We start from the raw sequence: 17,004 nt of genomic DNA, 5'->3' as shown, positions 1-17,004 counted from the left end.
CAGGTCTTTCACTTTTAAAAAAAATTAGTCTACCTCCAAGAGGAGTATATTATGGTCTCCCACAATTATGGTTTTACTGTTTCTGTAACTCATTTAACTTTTTCTTTTAGTGTTTAGATACCATGCTATTTGTTGCATATATTATTTGATATTGATATTATGGATATTATTTCAGTATTGATATTATTTCATTGTCTTTGGTACTTTTCTGCAAAATGTAGTTTCTCTGTTCATCACTTTTAATTAAACCCATTTTTTGGTATTGCCTTGTTTGAGATGTTGATTACTGCACCTACCTTTTTTTTTTTTTGCTTTGTCTGAAACATAATAGACTGCTCCAGCTTCTTATTTTAAATCCATCTGAATCTTTGTTTCAAGTTTCTTTCTTGTAAATAGTATATTGTTGGGTTCTGGCTTCTAATCTATTCTACTGTCTTCTTCTATATTGTGGGTAAGTCCATCCCACTCATATACAACATAGTTATGATTAGTAATTGTGTATTTCTCTTCATTCTGTTTTCCTATGCTTTGCTTTTTCTTTGGTTCCTCCTCCCTCTGTATAAAGAAGAATATGGTGATGAAAGAGGAGTGAGCTCAGTACTAGTGCTCTGGCTTTGATATAACAATAATAACTAGAATTTATGTAGCACTTTAAAGTTATCAATTTTATCCTCACAACAGTTCTGGAGGATAGGTGCTATTATTTCCCCCATTTTACAAGTTATGCAAACAGAAGTTAAGTTGACTTATACAAGGTCATACAAGTTGTAAGTGTCTGAGGTGGAATTTGAACTTGGCTCTTTTGTCTCTAACTTACTATGTTCTATCTAATGTACCACCTAACTGCCTTTAATTTGATTCTGTTCTTCTGCCCCTTTTCTTTTTCCGTCCATCAGAGGTTCTTATTCTTTGCTTTTCTTTGAAGCCCACTCTCCTTAGAGTTAGTCTATCTTACTCTTCCCTACCCTTTCCCTTCTCTTTCCTTGTTGAGTGGAATGTATTTCAGTACGACTGTGTATCTGCTCTTCCTTTCTTTAACTAGTTGAGATGAGAATGAAGGGTTGTCACCCCCTTCCCCTACCTCTTCCTTTTTTTGTATAGAATCTACTTGTATATCTTAACTATGAGATGATTTTCCCTATCCTTCCTCTCCCCCTAGTGTATTCCTCTTACTTTCCTTTTCCATTCTTCTTTTAAGGTCATCAAAACATAACAGAACCATTCCTGGGCTCTGTCTGACTAGACTTTTTCTCTTATAGTGATAGAGTTCTGAGGAGATAGATGTAAGCTGTTTATGTTTAGGCTGTTTGATTTGGGAAGTTTTGAATTATGATTCCTAGGCTCTTTTTTGTCATGATTTTTGAGTAGCCCAGTGATTCTCAGGTGATCTTTCTTCCATCTTTTTTCTGCTTCATTTGTTTTGATAGGAGATGTCTTATATTTCCTTCTCTTTTTTCAATGTTTGTACTTTGTTTTACTATTTCTCGTTGTCCCCTGGAGCCATTGACTTCTCTTTTGGCCATTCTTTTTTTTCAGGGAGTTTGTTTCTTGGGCAAGGTTTTGTACCTCTTGTTCAAAGCTAATAATTCTCTTTCTAGTTCTTCCATAGTTCTCACTTCTCTTTCCATTTTTTTCTTGTGCTCTCATTTGATTCTTAAAAACTTTTTAAAAGTTAATTATTTTTCATTTGATTTTTAAAAATTACTTTTTACTCTTTTAAAAACAAAAAAAAACCCTCTTTCTTCATTTCTTCCAGGAATTCTAGTTGGACTTTTGTCCAAGCTGTATTTTTCATTGAGACTTTGCTTATACATGTTTGGAATAATTGTTTTCTACTGGGTTTGTGTTATGAATGTCCTTGTATCCATAATGACTTTTTATGGTGGAATTCTTTCCTTTGTTTGTTTGCTCATTCTTTTAGTGTACTTCCTGACTTTGGGCTTGATGTTAGAGCTGAACTTTCATACTTCTAGGAAGAATATCTAGGCCAAGGTCTTGTCCTCTTGGGATCTTCTACTGCTTTCTTGAAATATTGAGTTTTGTGTTATTCCAGGACCTCAGGATAGCTCAGACTACTCTTGTAAGCTTTTGGAGCTCCCACAGTGTTCTTATCTAGAGCAGAGCCTGATCATTGCCCTCCTGGTCTGAGCTCTCCAACCTTTTATTCCCAGTTTGGTTCTGCACAGCTCAACGGTAGGCTTAGCCCTGATTGGAATTCCAGTAGACAGCTACTGAACTCAGTCACTATCAACAAGCTGGAAATCTGTGTGACAGAGATGTAGACTTTCCTTTAGTTTTTAATTTTTGCCCTGGTCATTCTGTTGCAGAATTTGGACTGTTCTTGAGGGTGGAGTTCAGCCCCTCGTTCACCATATGGCTACTGTTTGTTTCTAAACTTGTTCCTCACTAAGTATATAGCTCAGTGCCTCTGACTGCTTCTAACCCTGAAATTACAGTGCTCCTCCACCTAGAACACTCCTGCAGGTACAAGTCATCCTCTTGGTTCACCCTGTATCTGTGGTCTGGAACTGGGTAGTGAATCACAGAGCTTCCATTTGGCGCTTAGGCTTGCTTCTGGCAAAAGGTTGGAGCCCCTCTGTGTGTCTGGGACCTCTTCTTGCTGTGGGACATATCTTTACCTCTCTTTTATCTCCTGTCTGCTGGAATGCTCTGCATGGCAGACCTCTAGCCAGATCCTTCCCTACACATAGAATTCTCTGTCTTCCTATGCCAACCTGGACTGGAAGTAGAACTCACCATGATTTTTTCCTTGAATTCCCCCAAAATGACTTGGTCTGGTGTAATTTCTATATTTTTATGGAACAATTATACTTAGAAGAACTTGTCTGTTGAGTATTTTTAAAAAGACAAACAAAACCCAGCTGTCTCCTATGTATTCTTTTGTATTTGTTGGTAGTCTTGTTAGTGCCTATTTTTAGAAATTCTGTATTTGAGCAAAATTTAATTGAATGGGAACATGGTTGTTATGGAGGAATCCAAGAAAAAGAAATCATGATTTCCTGGCCAGGTCAGTGTAGGGAGACAGAGACGTCTGTGTGGACAGCAGAGACAGGATCTAACCTGGTGTCTGGTGCACCAAGGATTTAGCCTACAGGAACTGAGAGAGAGCTGAGCACGTTGTACTGGAATATGAAGCACTTATGTGAAATTCTCGGTAGTCACTCATCAAAGTACAGCTTCATCGGTCTGAAGAGAGATCTGATGTTTCTAGGCCACCTGAACAACTGAGTCTTTCCAGGATCTTTGTCTCAGGGTCTTTGCTTTTGCACTGCCTGGCCCACATCCATAAACTGCACTCTCTCCTTACTTTTCTCTTTGTGGAGTCCTTCTTCACCTCCAAGATGCAGCTCAGACATCATCTTCTGCATGAAGTCATTCCTTATCCTTTCCAGATTTCCAGAACTTGGAGCAAGTGTGACTTTCCAGCATACCTAAGGAAGTACCTCCTGGGATGTGGGAAGGAGAGGCCTCACATCTGGCCTTGCCCAGGACTCTTTCCCCCTCCCTGCCCCACTTTGTTTGGAGGAGGACCTTGGGAGTTTCTAAGGGTCCTTATGATTGTGGACTTGCTATCTTCCCATCAGCATCCCTGCAACATTCCCCCCAGGAGAATATTAGCCGGCCGCAACGTCTTCATGGAGAGCCAAGGGCAGACTGGACTTGTGCCTAAATGTGCTCTGCAGGAAGCCCAGCAAAGAAATTCTGTTATGCCTATGAGGAACTTCTTAGGTACCCTATGAATGGGAGAACAGATTTCCAATAACCAGTATCTAGTTAAAAGTGCTCTTTAGTTTCCTCAGCTATATAAGGATAATAGCACCTACTTCGTGAGATTGAGAGAATCAGTGAAGTAATGTTTCTAAAGTGCTTAGCACAGTTCTTGACACATAGTAGGTGCTATATAAATGTTATTCCCTTCATCCCTCTTTACTTTTTTCCCTAAACACCTTCTTGCACTCTCCATTTCCTGATGCCATGCCTTTCCCCTGGCTTTTTCTCATTCCTTACCTCCTGCCTCGCCTAACTTTCTTCAAGATTCAGTTCCAATCCCATGTTCTACAGGAGGCTTTTCTTGATCTTCCCACCCCATTGCGAGTGCCTTCCTTCTGAGATGGTCTTCATAAGTAGTGATTTATATGGTTTTTTTCCCTAAGAGAATGTGAGCTTCTTACAGTAGCAGTTGTTTCATTTTTTATACTTGTGTCCTGGATTTCTTGCCCAGTGCTTGATATATTAATAGGTTGCTTAATCAGTACTTGTGGGTTAATCAATTGAAGAAGGTGGAGAAGATAAAAGCGTAGACTTGTAGAGGGTTGTCTTTGTGGGAAAGAAAAAGGGCTACTATTGGTTTTTAATTACATAGACAATTAGGGAGTTTCTGCTGCTGACACAATAACCCTCAGCTTTTACTATGGGGGTTTCCTAGGGGCTACCTGTTGGGACAGCCTTTGCCAACCATCATCTGAGCCTTTTGTGAGTCATAATCTTTTTTGCCTCAGTGTTGATGGCTTCTGATTGATTTGGGCAGTGGTTGCTGAAAGCTGGGGTGACTGTGGCAATTTCTTAAAATAAGACAGCAATGAAGTTTGCCCCCTTGATTGACTCTTCTTTTTACTTGAACACTTAGAGGCCATTGTAGGATTATTCACTGACCTGATTTCAATATTCTTGTGTTTTGGGGAATAGGGAGACCTGAGGAGAGGAAGTGAAACAGGAATGGCCAGTTGGTGGAGCAGCCAACATTTATCTGTTAAGTTCACCTTCTTATATAAGTGTGATTTGCGGTGCCCCAAAACAATCACAACAGCAGCGTTAAAAGTTACAGACCAGAGATGATTGTAACAGATATAATAATAATGAAAATGTTTGAAACGTTGCGAGAATTACCAAAATGTCACACAGAGACACGATGTGAACACATGCACATGTATAAACCTTCAGTTTGTAAAAAATGCGATATCTGCAAAGTATAATAAAACATGGCATGCCTGTATTCAGTCTGGTGCAGATTTTAGTTTTTTGTTAGAGTAGGTATGTGGGAGCTTGGTTGCCTACATCTTTTCGGGTATCTGTATTGGCCATAAGTCCTTCCTTTACCTTTTTGAAAGATGAAATTGTCATCAAAACAAATGTGTTACATATTCTGCTTTTAGAAAGCAGATCTCTAGAAGGCGTCTGAATAATTACATGTCATATCTCTATGTGATCTAGTTTCCAAATTTAAGTATTTCCTCTTCCTGTCCTTTTTTGTAGTATACTTCAATGACAACATCACTTCTCTTTGTGTCTCTATTGATCTCCACCCAAATGTGGAGATCACTGTGCTTCTCCCTCCCCCATTCTTAGATTTTCCTACATGAGATTAAGCTTAATATGTAATATTTCCCATTGTCATTCACTCTTTTATATAATAATTTGTCTTTCCAGAGCCATATTACAATCACAGATTCTAGTCCATTAAATATTAGTGATGTCCATAAGGTCAAACTTACCTCTTTACATTAAGATTTTGTTTACGTTTCTTGTAATCTACTCTTTGTGAATTAGTGTATTGACACCTGAAGCATGAGTTTTACCTAGCTATTTTTTGAATTTGTTTCCTTTGAATAAGAGGCCAGAGGATACAATCAACTATTTGGAAATGTGTTATTCCGGAAATCATGGAACCCCAAAAAGTCACTCAGTTATATGGACCTTGTGACTCAGCAATACTGCTAATAAACCCGTGCCCCAAAGAGATCAAAGAAAGATGGCCCAGGATCCATGTACTCAAACATGCTTATTTCACTTCTTTCTTTTAGCAAAAAACAGAAACAGAGTGGGTGCTCATTAATTGAGGAATGGATAAACACATGTGAATGTACTGGAATCTTACTGTGTCATAAGAAATGGCAAAAGTGATGGGTTTGGAGAAACCTAATGAACTGATAAAAGGCTGTGAAATGAGCAAAACCAAGAGAATGATTTGTAGAGTGACTACAGTATTTTAAAGGAAAGTAATGTAAGAGACTTAACAGCTATTATCAATTCATTGATCAGTCATGACTCCAGAAAACTAATCGTGAATTATGCTTCCCACCTCTTGGCAGAAGGGTGATTGACTAGAGGGACAGAATGACACCTGCATTTTCAGATATGGCTAATGTGTGTATTGCAGGGCTAAGCTTATTTGATACAAGGGAGTAAGGAGAAAGAATTAGGTGGTACTGTAAGGGTAATTATAATGAAAAAAAGAAAGAAAATACCATCAGTAAATTATTTAAAAGATAAACAAAAGAGAGCCAAATAGAGTTCAGAAGAGTACACAGAGAAGTAGAGAAATACTCATGTTAAATTTGAAATATGTAAAAAAAATTGGACATAATAGTGATTCACATATGCAGTCTCTTTTTCTGTTCTGTAATAAAGAGAAATGACCACGTCTGTAGATGTTTGTCAAGTTCGTAGTAATAAAAAGGAAGGTGCACTTCTCCGCATTCTGCATTCTGTCTTTTTTTCTATCTTCAGCTGACGATAAGAAATTATGAAAGGTACAGTTTCACAAAAACCTGGGAAGAATTGTATGAACTCATGTAGGGTGAAATGGACAGAACCTGGAGAAAAGTTTATAAAATGATAACATTATAAAGCAAATCAGCTTTGAAAGTCTTAAGAATGCTTATCAGTACATTTGCCAACCATAATTCCAGAGTACTCATGATGAAACCTACCATCTACCTCTTGTGGGAGAGATAATGGACTCCATGTGCAGTAGAAGGCAGACATTTTTAGATATGACTCATGTGGGAATTTGTTTTGCTTGTAGCATATCTGCTACAAGGGGTTTTCGTTTTCTTTTCTTTTTTTTTCATTTGGGAAGTAGGATGTGGGAGGGAGAAAAAGGATAACGACAGGGTTGTCTTCTCTCCCCCCCCAAAAAAGGAAAATAAAGAAAAAGAAGTTATTGGAACATTTAAAAAAAACAGAAGGAGGGGTAAAAACAAACACAGACAAATGGGACAGGTTGTGAATTGCATGTTAAGTTTATTATATATTTAAAGGGAAAAGCAAACTATACATAGTAGAGATTCCCAGTCTCCTATGCAATCCTCTCTTTTGGTTCTCTTGTGTTTAGGGAAATGCTCTTTTATTTGGTGCTTTGTTATGTTCAGAATTTTTATAAATTACATTTTTGTAAAAAGTAGCCGGTATTTCCTGACTTAATGGGGAATTTCAAAGACTTCATTGAGCTGATGAGGCTCCCCTTGTACCTATGGCTTCTATCCCTGTCCTGTCGCATTAGGACCACTGGGTTTCTTTGGATCCCTACCCCTGGTATCTTTGTGTCCTTCCTTTCCTTCTCCCAACTCGTCATCTTTGGACTTGCTTTACATTTCAGATGGACACGCTTCCCTCCTTTTTTCTGTGTTTCCCACTGCTATTTTTGTTGTAAGATCCCAGACTCTTTTTTTGTAAAAGACACTCCCTGGGCTGCCCACCTATTCCTGTCTCCTGGGATCAAGAAAAATAGGTCTGATTCTTCTTCTGTGTGGTAGCCCTTGTGATACTCAAAGACTGTGAGTATGCTCCCCACTCCCACCCCATCAGTCTCTCTCATATCCTCCCAGTACTTCTTCTCCTGTTGTCTTCTGTTTTGTTTTCCAGTTCTGTTAGTGTGCCATTTCCCCTCCTCGACCATGTGCTTCTTAGCATGGTCATCTCAGTGGCTAACCCTAATTTTATTCTTCATTCTTGCCTTGATGTCCAAGCCCTCCACCTCTCAGTTTTTCCCCAGGACATTGCCTCAGGACCAGCTATACTCTTTCCTTCCCTATCTTGACCTCTTAGTAAATCAGTTCCAGTCTACACTGGCCCCAGCTGTTGAGCTCCTCTGTTCTGTTGCTGATTCCCAGTCTGTGAAACCTAAACCTCCGATTACTCTCATCCTCCACTTCCTTCATTCCTATTCCCCTCTGCTGAACAGAGCTAGGAAAAGGGTCCTCTACACAATTGTGTTACATTCTATCAACTGGACCTTCACTGCACTTTTATGCCTCCATCTATTCACTCACCCTTTTACCAGAGCCTATTCTAAACCTTTTTAAAATCTCTTCTCAAGCTTCCCACATGCCTAGGTAACCCCTTCCCAAACCTGTTAGCTAAGAACTTTGATTCATACTTTCTTGAAAAGATTGAGTCCATTAGCTGATAGCTTTCCCTTCTCTTCTCATCTCACATCACTCAAGACATCTCCTGCTATTTCTTTACCCCTGTCTCACATGAACCATTGATCCCATCCCCTCCTGTTTTTTCTAGCAGATTACCCTCACTAACTATCACCCCCATACTCTCTTATATTTACCCCCTTCTTATCTACTGGCTTTCTCCTTTCTGCCTACAAACATGTCCATATCATCCCCATCTTTAAAAAACCTCCAGTTGATCCAGCCATTCTCTTCAACTATCATCCATCCCCTTTGTGGCTAAGCTCCATAGGAAAGCTCTGTACTAGCTGTCTCCACTTCTCTCACTTGCTTCTTGTCCTCTGCAATCTGACTTTTAACCTCATTATTTATTGAAATTCTCCAAAAGCTACCAGACTCTCCTCATTCACCCCCGAATCACCAAATGATCTCTTAATTGAGAAATTTAATGGTCTTTTTCAGTCCTTATCCTTCTTGACTTCTCTGCGGCCTTTGATCCTGTTGACTCATTTACTCCAACTGGATATTTTGTCTCTAGGTGTGAGTAACCTTGTACTCTCCTGCTTCTCCTACCTGTCCAACTGCTCCTTCTCAGTCTTCTTTGTTGCTTCTTTATTCAAATCATGCCCAATAATTGCATGTGTTCCCCAAGGCTCTGTCCTGGGCCCTCTTCTCTTTTCACTCTAGATAATCTCCCTTCTTACCTGATGATCTGGTCAGCCCCCAGGTATTCAGCTATCACCTGTGTACAGATGATGGCCATGTCTCTATACCCAGCCCTAGCTTCTCTCCTGAGCTCTACCTTTTCATCTTCTTTTGTGTGAGTCCTGTAGATATTTCAAACTTAACATGTCTAAAGTGGAATGTATTATCTCTTGCTCACACACCCACCTACATTTTCCTGACTCTCCTTTTACTGTCAGGGACACCGTGATCCTTCCGTCCACCCCTGCCTCATCACCTGGGTCTCTGCCTCAGCCTCTCTCTTTGACCACACATCTCCCATCTAATCTTGCTTCTACCTTCACAACTTTTCTTGTACATTTCATTTCACCTTATTGCATCCCACCTGCGCTGCTTCATTAGTCTCCTCGTTTCTGCCCAGGCTGGTCCGTGCTCTACTCAGCTGCCAGAGTGTTTTTCTAACACATATGCCTATCGTTGTGAGGATTCTGTTACCTCCACGATCAAGTATGAAGTCCTTAGCTTGGTCTTTGAAGCCTATCACTGGCTGAGCCCTTCCTGTGTTCCTTGTCTCCTTCTCCTTCATTTTTTTCCACATTCCCTGCCGTGCAGTTCTGCTGGCTGCCTTGCTCTCACCTGTCACTCCTGCCTCCTAGCCTCCATAGCTTTCTTCTAGGCTCAGCCCAAATGCCCCTTTCTGCAGGAGACACTTCCCAGGCTCTGCTGCTTCTAGTACCTTCTCACTCATTGAACTTTATTTGTCTTCTTTCTTGTGCAGAGTTGTTGGCCTGTTGTCTCTCCCATTAGAGAGTGAGCTCTTTAAAGACAATGCTTATGACTGTCTTTCTTTGCATCCTCAACACAGTGCCTGGCACTTGGTAAGCACTCAGTGCCTGATTGATGAACTTTATATTTCTCATGGTGCTTGCTGCAGTGCCCTGTACTTAGTGGGTGGATAACCATGGGTTTGTTGCATTGAATTTCAAGAATGCCTTGGAACGGAGGATGTTCGTAAGCAGCATATTGGACTGTAAGTAATGTTGTAGTGATGCTGAAGTTTGATTGTTTTAAAAATGAATGGGCAACCAATCCTTCCCACTGGATTGTATTTCTGTTCAGTGTCATTTTCACTTTTAAAAAGTCTCTCTTTTTTTGTAGGTTCATGGGGGTATGTGTACACCAAGGGCAGTTGCATGCACTTACAGAGGTAAGAGGCCAGTGAATGTGCTCCTTCAAATCTCTCCCTTTTTATCTTCAGCATGTTGTCTATAGAATATGAACATAGTCTTGACAGTTTCCTGGCTCTGTGTTTACTGTGTATGTCTAATGCCGCCACTGCAATCAATATATTCTAAGATGAGAGGAACTTAGAAGTCAGATATTATAGATTTTATAGACGAATAAACTACAGCCCACGAGGAGGAGAAGTTTGCCCAAGGTATATAGCAGAGCTGCATTTCAAGCCAAGGCCTCCTGACTTTGAATCAAGTGCTCTTTCTGTTATACCTGCCTTACTGTTGTTTCTGTGCTCTTTCAGTGACAGAGCTGATGCTTCCTAATGACTTACTAGTGGAAAGAGTTCTGACCTTGTAGGCAGGAGAGACTTGGATTAAGATCTTGCTTTGTATAATCAATAGCTATGTGACCATGTACAAGTAACTTATCTTCCTCCAAGCCTGAGTTTCCTCATTAGTCAAATGGAGGTAGCTGTCCCTCTAAGTACTTCCTCCCCAGGTAGACAATGCAAGTGAAGCATGCTGAAAATCTGACAGTTTGTGTGTGATTATCAGCTGTCATTACTAGTGGTGGTATTGGCCCCAAGCCTCAGGACAATCTGAATCATAAAATAGCTGCTAGTATTTATATATAGCACCTTAAGGTTGGCTGAGCACTTTGCGACTGTTCACTCATTTTATTATCATAACAGCACTGGGAGGTAGATGTTATTATTCTCCGCATATTACAGGTGAGACCGGCAGTGGTTAAGTGACTTCCTAGTAAATCACTTAGCTAATACATGTCTAAGGAGGAATTTGAATTCAGATCTTTCTCACTCCAAGTCCAGTACATTGTCTAACCAGAATCCCGTCTCGAACAGATTGGTTTTGGCTGCCTGGGCTCCATCCAGTTTTACTAGACTTAAATCACTTTAATTCAGTTCAAGAAGGGGACTGTCCAAGCTGTCTCTTAACAGCAAGATGTTTGGCAACCATAAGTGCTCACCGTGTTGAAGTCTTCTTGCTGCCCCACTAGTCCAGATTTGTTTGTGATGTAGAGTCAAACTTCCTCCGAGGAAGGTGGAGGGGAAAGGGAAAGGAATAGCTCGGCACACTGATGACAAACATTATTTGTTTTATTTTTGGTGGGTGCTGTTATTATCCCTGTTTTACAGATGAAGAATCTGAGGCAAACAGAGGTGAAGTGACTTGCCCAGGGTCACGGAGATAGTAAGTGTCTGATGCTGGATTTGAATTCAGCCTCAGCACTTCATCATCTGTACTACCTAGCTGCCTCTTGAAAGGTTCCATTAAAAGGCATTTTTAAGGGCCTACCATATGCCACATACTCTACTAGGCCTTAGGGACCTCGATAATCAGTGAAGCCTTTGTCAAGCACCTATTCTGTGCTTGAGATTCAAAAACCAAAGTGAGACAGTCCCTGCCGTCAGAGCTTACATTCTGCCAGGGGATATGACATGTACACATATAGGTATGTTCAAAAAAAGATACAAAGTGATTGGTGAGAATAGCATTAGCATATGAAGGAATCAGGATATAGATTCTTAACCTGGGGCCCTTGAATTTATTTTTTTTAATATTTTGATAACACTTTTAATACAATTTATTTTTTTTGTAATCTTAAGTATTTTGTTATATACATTTAAAAACATTATTCTGAGAGGGGTCTGTAGACTTCAGCCTCTGCCAAAGGACTCTTTGACACAAGTAAAAGTTAAGAAGTACTGATCTAGAGGGAGGTACTTTAGCTGAGTCTTGAGGGGAATGAGGATTCTAACAGGCAGATAAGGAAGGAGGTGGTACATCCCAGCCATGCACTGGGCAGCCAGGCAAATGCATGGAGATGACACACGTCTTGGGCATGGCTCTGTTATGTTTTAATGATCTATAAGGAAAATTGGAAAAGGATGGGAGGAAGAATACAATAGGGAAAAAGGGAGATGAAAAGTAGAGAAAGGGATCTCACAGTTTTGGGGAGCATTTGTAGAAGAAGATACAGACAAGGAGGAAGAGGTGGAGGGAGCAAGCAACACTTGAGCATCATTGTCATCTGAACTGGTCCAAGGAGGGAAAAATACACAAGTACAGTTAGGCAGAGAAACACATTTCATTCAACAGGGAAAGAAGAGGGAAAAGGAGAAGGGAGAGAGGAATTAGAGAGAGGGGGACTATGGGAGCAGCATTTAGGGTTAGCAAATGCATTCCAGCAGTGTGGGATGATCAGTACAAGGACTGGGCAGGAGATGGAATGTTGTCTTTTAGGAACAGAGAGAAGGCCTGTTTGTTTGGACTGCAGGTTGTCGGAGGTGAAGTGTTGTCCAGTTATTCTGGGAAGATATGTTGGGGTCATGTCGAATAGGTCTTGAAAAATGAAGTGGAGGAGTTTACATTTGATCCTAGAGGCGATAGGAAGCTATTGGCTTTGACTGAGCACATTATTTGATGAGTACATGAGCCAGATCTATATTTAAGGAAAATTAGGTTGGCGACCACATGGAGGTTAAATTGGAGCTTTGAGACTTGAGGCAGGGAGACTCCTCAGGAGGCTGTTGCCATAATGTAGCTAAGAGCTAATAAGGGTCTGCTGACCTAGGGTGCTACCTTCTAAATAGAGAGAAGGGGTAAGAAGTGGAAGGCTAGGATGCTGTGAACTTAGAAATGGCAGCATCTGGTTGTTGACCAGGTCTGTGGGAACGCGGGGTGGGCTTGGCAGTTGGTCAGGAGACCCTTGATTTTTCTGCAGCCTGTTTGGTGAAATTATAGATGGTAAGGATCCAGTAGCAAAGACCGTGAGTTGTTAAGGTCCTAAAAGTTAGTACAAAGAGTCCGTACTTTGTGATGCTTTTATAAGATAGAAAGTTCTTTGGTCAGTTCCCTTTTATCTTTTTGGGATACAGACCTAGTAGTGGTAATGCTGGATCAAAGGGTGTGCCCCTTCAGTATGGTTCCAAATTGCTCCCCAGAATGGTCAGATCAGCTCACAACTCCACCAGTAACACATTACTGTTCCAATTTTCCCACATCCCCTCCAGCATTTATCATTTTCCTTTTATGTCATATTAGCCAGTCTGATAGGTGTGAGAGGATACCTCAGAGTTGTTTTTATTTGCATTTCTCTAATCAATAGTGAATTAGAACATTTTCATATGACTGTAAATAGCTTTGATTTTTTCATCTGTAATCTGTCATCATATCCTTTTACCATTTAACACTTGTGAAATTATTTGTATTCTTATAAATAGGACTCAATTCTCCATATATTTGAGAAAGGAGGCCTTTATCAGAGACATTTATTGTAAAAATTGTTTCCCAGCTTTCTGCTTTCCTTATAATTTTGGTGGGTTTGTTGGTGCAGAAACTTTATAATTTAATATAATCAAAATTATCCATTTTATATCTCGTAGTACTTTTTATCTCTTGTTTGGTCATAAATTCTTCCCTTCTTCATAGATCTGACAGGTAAGCTATTCTTTGTTTTCCTAATTTACTTATGGTATTGCCCTTTATGTCTAAATCATGTGCCTATTTTAACCTTATCTTGGTTACAGTACTAGTTTCTGCCATATTGTTTTCCAGTTTTCCCAGCAGTTTTTGTAAAGTAGTGAGTTCTTGTCCCAAAAGCTGGGGTCTTTAGGTTTATTGAGCACTATATTACCATGGTCATTTACTACTGTGTCTTGTGTACCTTATCTATTCCACCGATCCACCACTCTGTTTCCTAGCCAGTACCAGATTGTTTTGATGGTTATGGCTTTATAATTGAATTTGAGATCTGGAATAGCTTGGCCACCTTCCTTTGCATTTTTTCATTAATTTCCTTGATATTCTTGACCTTTTGTTCTTCCAGATGAATTTTGTTATTTTTTTCTAGCTCTGTAAAATAATTTTAGCAGTTTGATTGGTATGGTACTGAATAAGTAAATTAATTTAGGTAGAATTGCCGTTTTTGTTGTATAGGCTCAGCCTACCCGTGATCAATTGGTACGTTTAGAGCTGACTTTATTTGTGTGAAAGGTGTTTTGTAATTACGTTCATATAATTCCTGAGTTTGTTTTGGCAGGTAGACTCCCAAGTATTTTATATTGTCTAAAGTTATTTTAAATGGAATTTCTCTATATCTTGCTTCTGGGCTTTGTTGGTAATATATAGAAATGCTGATGATTTATGTGGGTTTATTTTATATCCTGCAGCTTTGCTAAAATTGCTAATTATTTCAAGTAGTTTTTCAGTTGTTTCTCTAGGTGTCTCTAAGTACACCATCATTTCCACAAAGAGTGGTAGTTTTGTTTCCTCATTGTCTGTTCTAATTCCTTCAGTTTCTTTTCCTTTTCTTATTGCTATAGCTAGCATTTCTAGTGCAATATTGAGTATGATAATGGGCAGCCTTTCTTCACCCTAATTTTGCATGTTCCTAATGGGAGATTTGTTTTTATTCCATCCTCATTTGGGAGAGGAATAGGGTAGAAAGAGAGAAGGCAATTTTTGCTAACTGAATATATGTGTGTATGTGCACACACACGCACATATATATATACACACACATACATATATATGTGTAATTTTTAAAATTAAAAAATAAAGAAATGATGAATATTAGGATTCCAGAGAAGCATGGAACATTCTATACAAACTGAGGAAGAGTGCAGTAAACAGAGCCAGGAAAATAATGTGTATTACTACAATGATGTAAATAAAAAATCAGCCACAGAACATTCAGTGAATGTTGCAGAATAACAGAGAACAACCATGTCTCCAGACAAGAGGTATGAGTCAACATCCCCACAATAGCCCTTTCCAGGGATGGGAGGTCACCAGGTATTTTCCATTGCACATATTTTCAGTTTAAAATGTATTGATCAGGTATGCTGATTTTTTTCTCTTTTATTTTGAACATCTTATTTTATGGGATGGCTCTCAGGAAGTGAGAGGGAGAAAGATATTGGAGGAAATTATGGTAATGATAAAAATGTCATTAATAAAAAACTTAATTTAAAAAAATTAAGGCTTTTGCAGTAGTCTAAGTGAGAAGTGATAAGGAGCTCTACTAGAAGGTAGCAGTCTGAATGGAGAGAAGAGGGCATAGTTGAAAGATGGTATAAAGAGAAAAGTATCAAGACTTGACAGCAGTTTGGGTACATTTGGTGAGTGAGAATGAAGGATTGGAGATGACACTGAAGTGTTTAATCTTAATAACTTGGAAGATGGTGATATTCTCAAAGTATAGGAAAGTTGGGAAGGGAGGGATGACTTTTAGGGAAAGATAGTAAGTTCTGGTTTGGACGTGTTGAGTTCATGATGCCTTCCTTCTCACTGATCTTCTCACCTCAGGTCTCTCCTCATTCCTCAGTCCTCTGCTCCATTGCTCAAGTCATTTTTTTAGAGCATAGATCTGCTTGTTACCCCTGTTCAGTGAGCTCCAGGGGTGCCCTGTTGTTTCCAAGATCACATGCAACATTATCTATTTGACATTAAAAGTTCTTCACATCCTGGCCCCTTTCCAGCCTTTTTAGACACTACTCCCCTCCAGGCTCTCTGTGGGCCAGTTACTCCAGCTTACTAGCTGTTCCTGATATGTGACCCTCCCATCTCCCATTCCTGGGCCTCTGTACTGGCTGTGTCTGCCATGCCTAGATGCTCTTTCCCTTCTAACCTTTCCCTACAAGATTCAGCTCGTCTTGCCTTCTGCTTGATGCCTTTGTCTGTCTCTCCCATATCCCCCTCCCCAAGAGGTCCCGCCTTCCCCCCCAGGTTGCTTTCCATCTACTCTGTATATATCTGGTGTGTACCTAGTTACTTACAAAGTGTCTCCTTGATTAGCATGTGATCTCCTTGAAGATAGGAGCCCTGTTCATACTGTTCTTTGTTACTCCTTTGTATCCATAGCACTTAGCACAGTGCCTGGCACCTAGTAAGTACTTAATCAATACTTGCTGACTGACAAAAGGCTTGATGGTTTGTGGCTGGGAGTCATAGAACATTAATCTCTGAAGAACTGAAAATGAAATCTCCCAAGTATCACATGAAAGATGCAAGATGGACTTGAGCAGGCCACAATACCTTTCAAACAAGGAATCCTGAAAGAGAATTGGAATAAAAGATGTCACCACGGAAATGGAAGGGGAAGAACCCCAGTTCTGATCTTTGACCATGCAGGGAGAGTGAAGAGTAGCCAGTGAATAATCATGATGCCCCATTGGTGTCTTTGCAGTATTAAAACCCTCAGCACACTGGCTGGGCCTCTGAGGGCCTCCTTGTAGTATTAAAGGAAGGCAAGGAAGCCCCCCGTCCTGGGCCAGGAAGCTGGAGGCCATTGGCAAGAATTTCCCAGATGGCATAGAGAGGTTATCATCTGAATCACTGGTGGGAATTCCCACATCAGAGTCATATATTCACTTGAGTATTTTGGAGTTGACTAATAGCTGACATTTCTAAAGCATTTAAGGCATACAAGTACTGTATGGGAAACGATCTCATCTGAACTTAATAGAAACCCTGTGAGGAGGGGGCTCTAGGATTAATTCCATTTTATAGATGTGAGAATGAGACTCAGTGAGGTAAAATGAGTAGTCTCTAGTCAATCCAGAAGCATTTATTATGTGCCTACTGTGTGCCCGGCACTATTAAGGTGGGAGGAGTTGGGAGGTAGTTTGAATTCCAGTCTTCTTGAGCAGCACTTATCTACAAAGCTATGGTGCTCCAGAGAGACAGGAATGACTGTTGTGACATGGCTCATCTGAACGCAGAGGAGCCCCAGAGAGAGCTGCAGCTGCTTTCTCTGCAAACATACAGACACACTTAGGCACAGATTTTCAGGGATAGCAGGAATGGAAATCCTCTGTGTTGTCAGTTAAAGAAAGGGCTTGACGCAGTCTGTCAGT

At 40.1% G+C, this 17,004-nt stretch overlaps 1 protein-coding gene across 1 annotated transcript in view; it reads left to right on the top strand.

Annotated features, from left to right (window-relative positions):
* The window catches only part of TESK2 (testis associated actin remodelling kinase 2), a 141,143-nt gene that overhangs the window by 69,883 nt on the left and 54,256 nt on the right, over positions 1-17,004 (top strand). The window contains exon 4 of the mRNA XM_072649235.1: positions 10,047-10,095. Within this exon, the coding sequence (XP_072505336.1) occupies positions 10,047-10,095 (49 nt within the window). The remainder of the gene's footprint in view (positions 1-10,046; positions 10,096-17,004) is intronic.

This window comes from Notamacropus eugenii, chromosome 2 (assembly GCF_028372415.1).
Source record: "Notamacropus eugenii isolate mMacEug1 chromosome 2, mMacEug1.pri_v2, whole genome shotgun sequence".
Lineage (NCBI taxonomy): Eukaryota > Metazoa > Chordata > Mammalia > Diprotodontia > Macropodidae > Notamacropus > Notamacropus eugenii.
The sequence above is the reverse complement of the archived record's forward strand: the minus strand, read 5'-3'. Positions and strand labels throughout refer to the sequence as shown.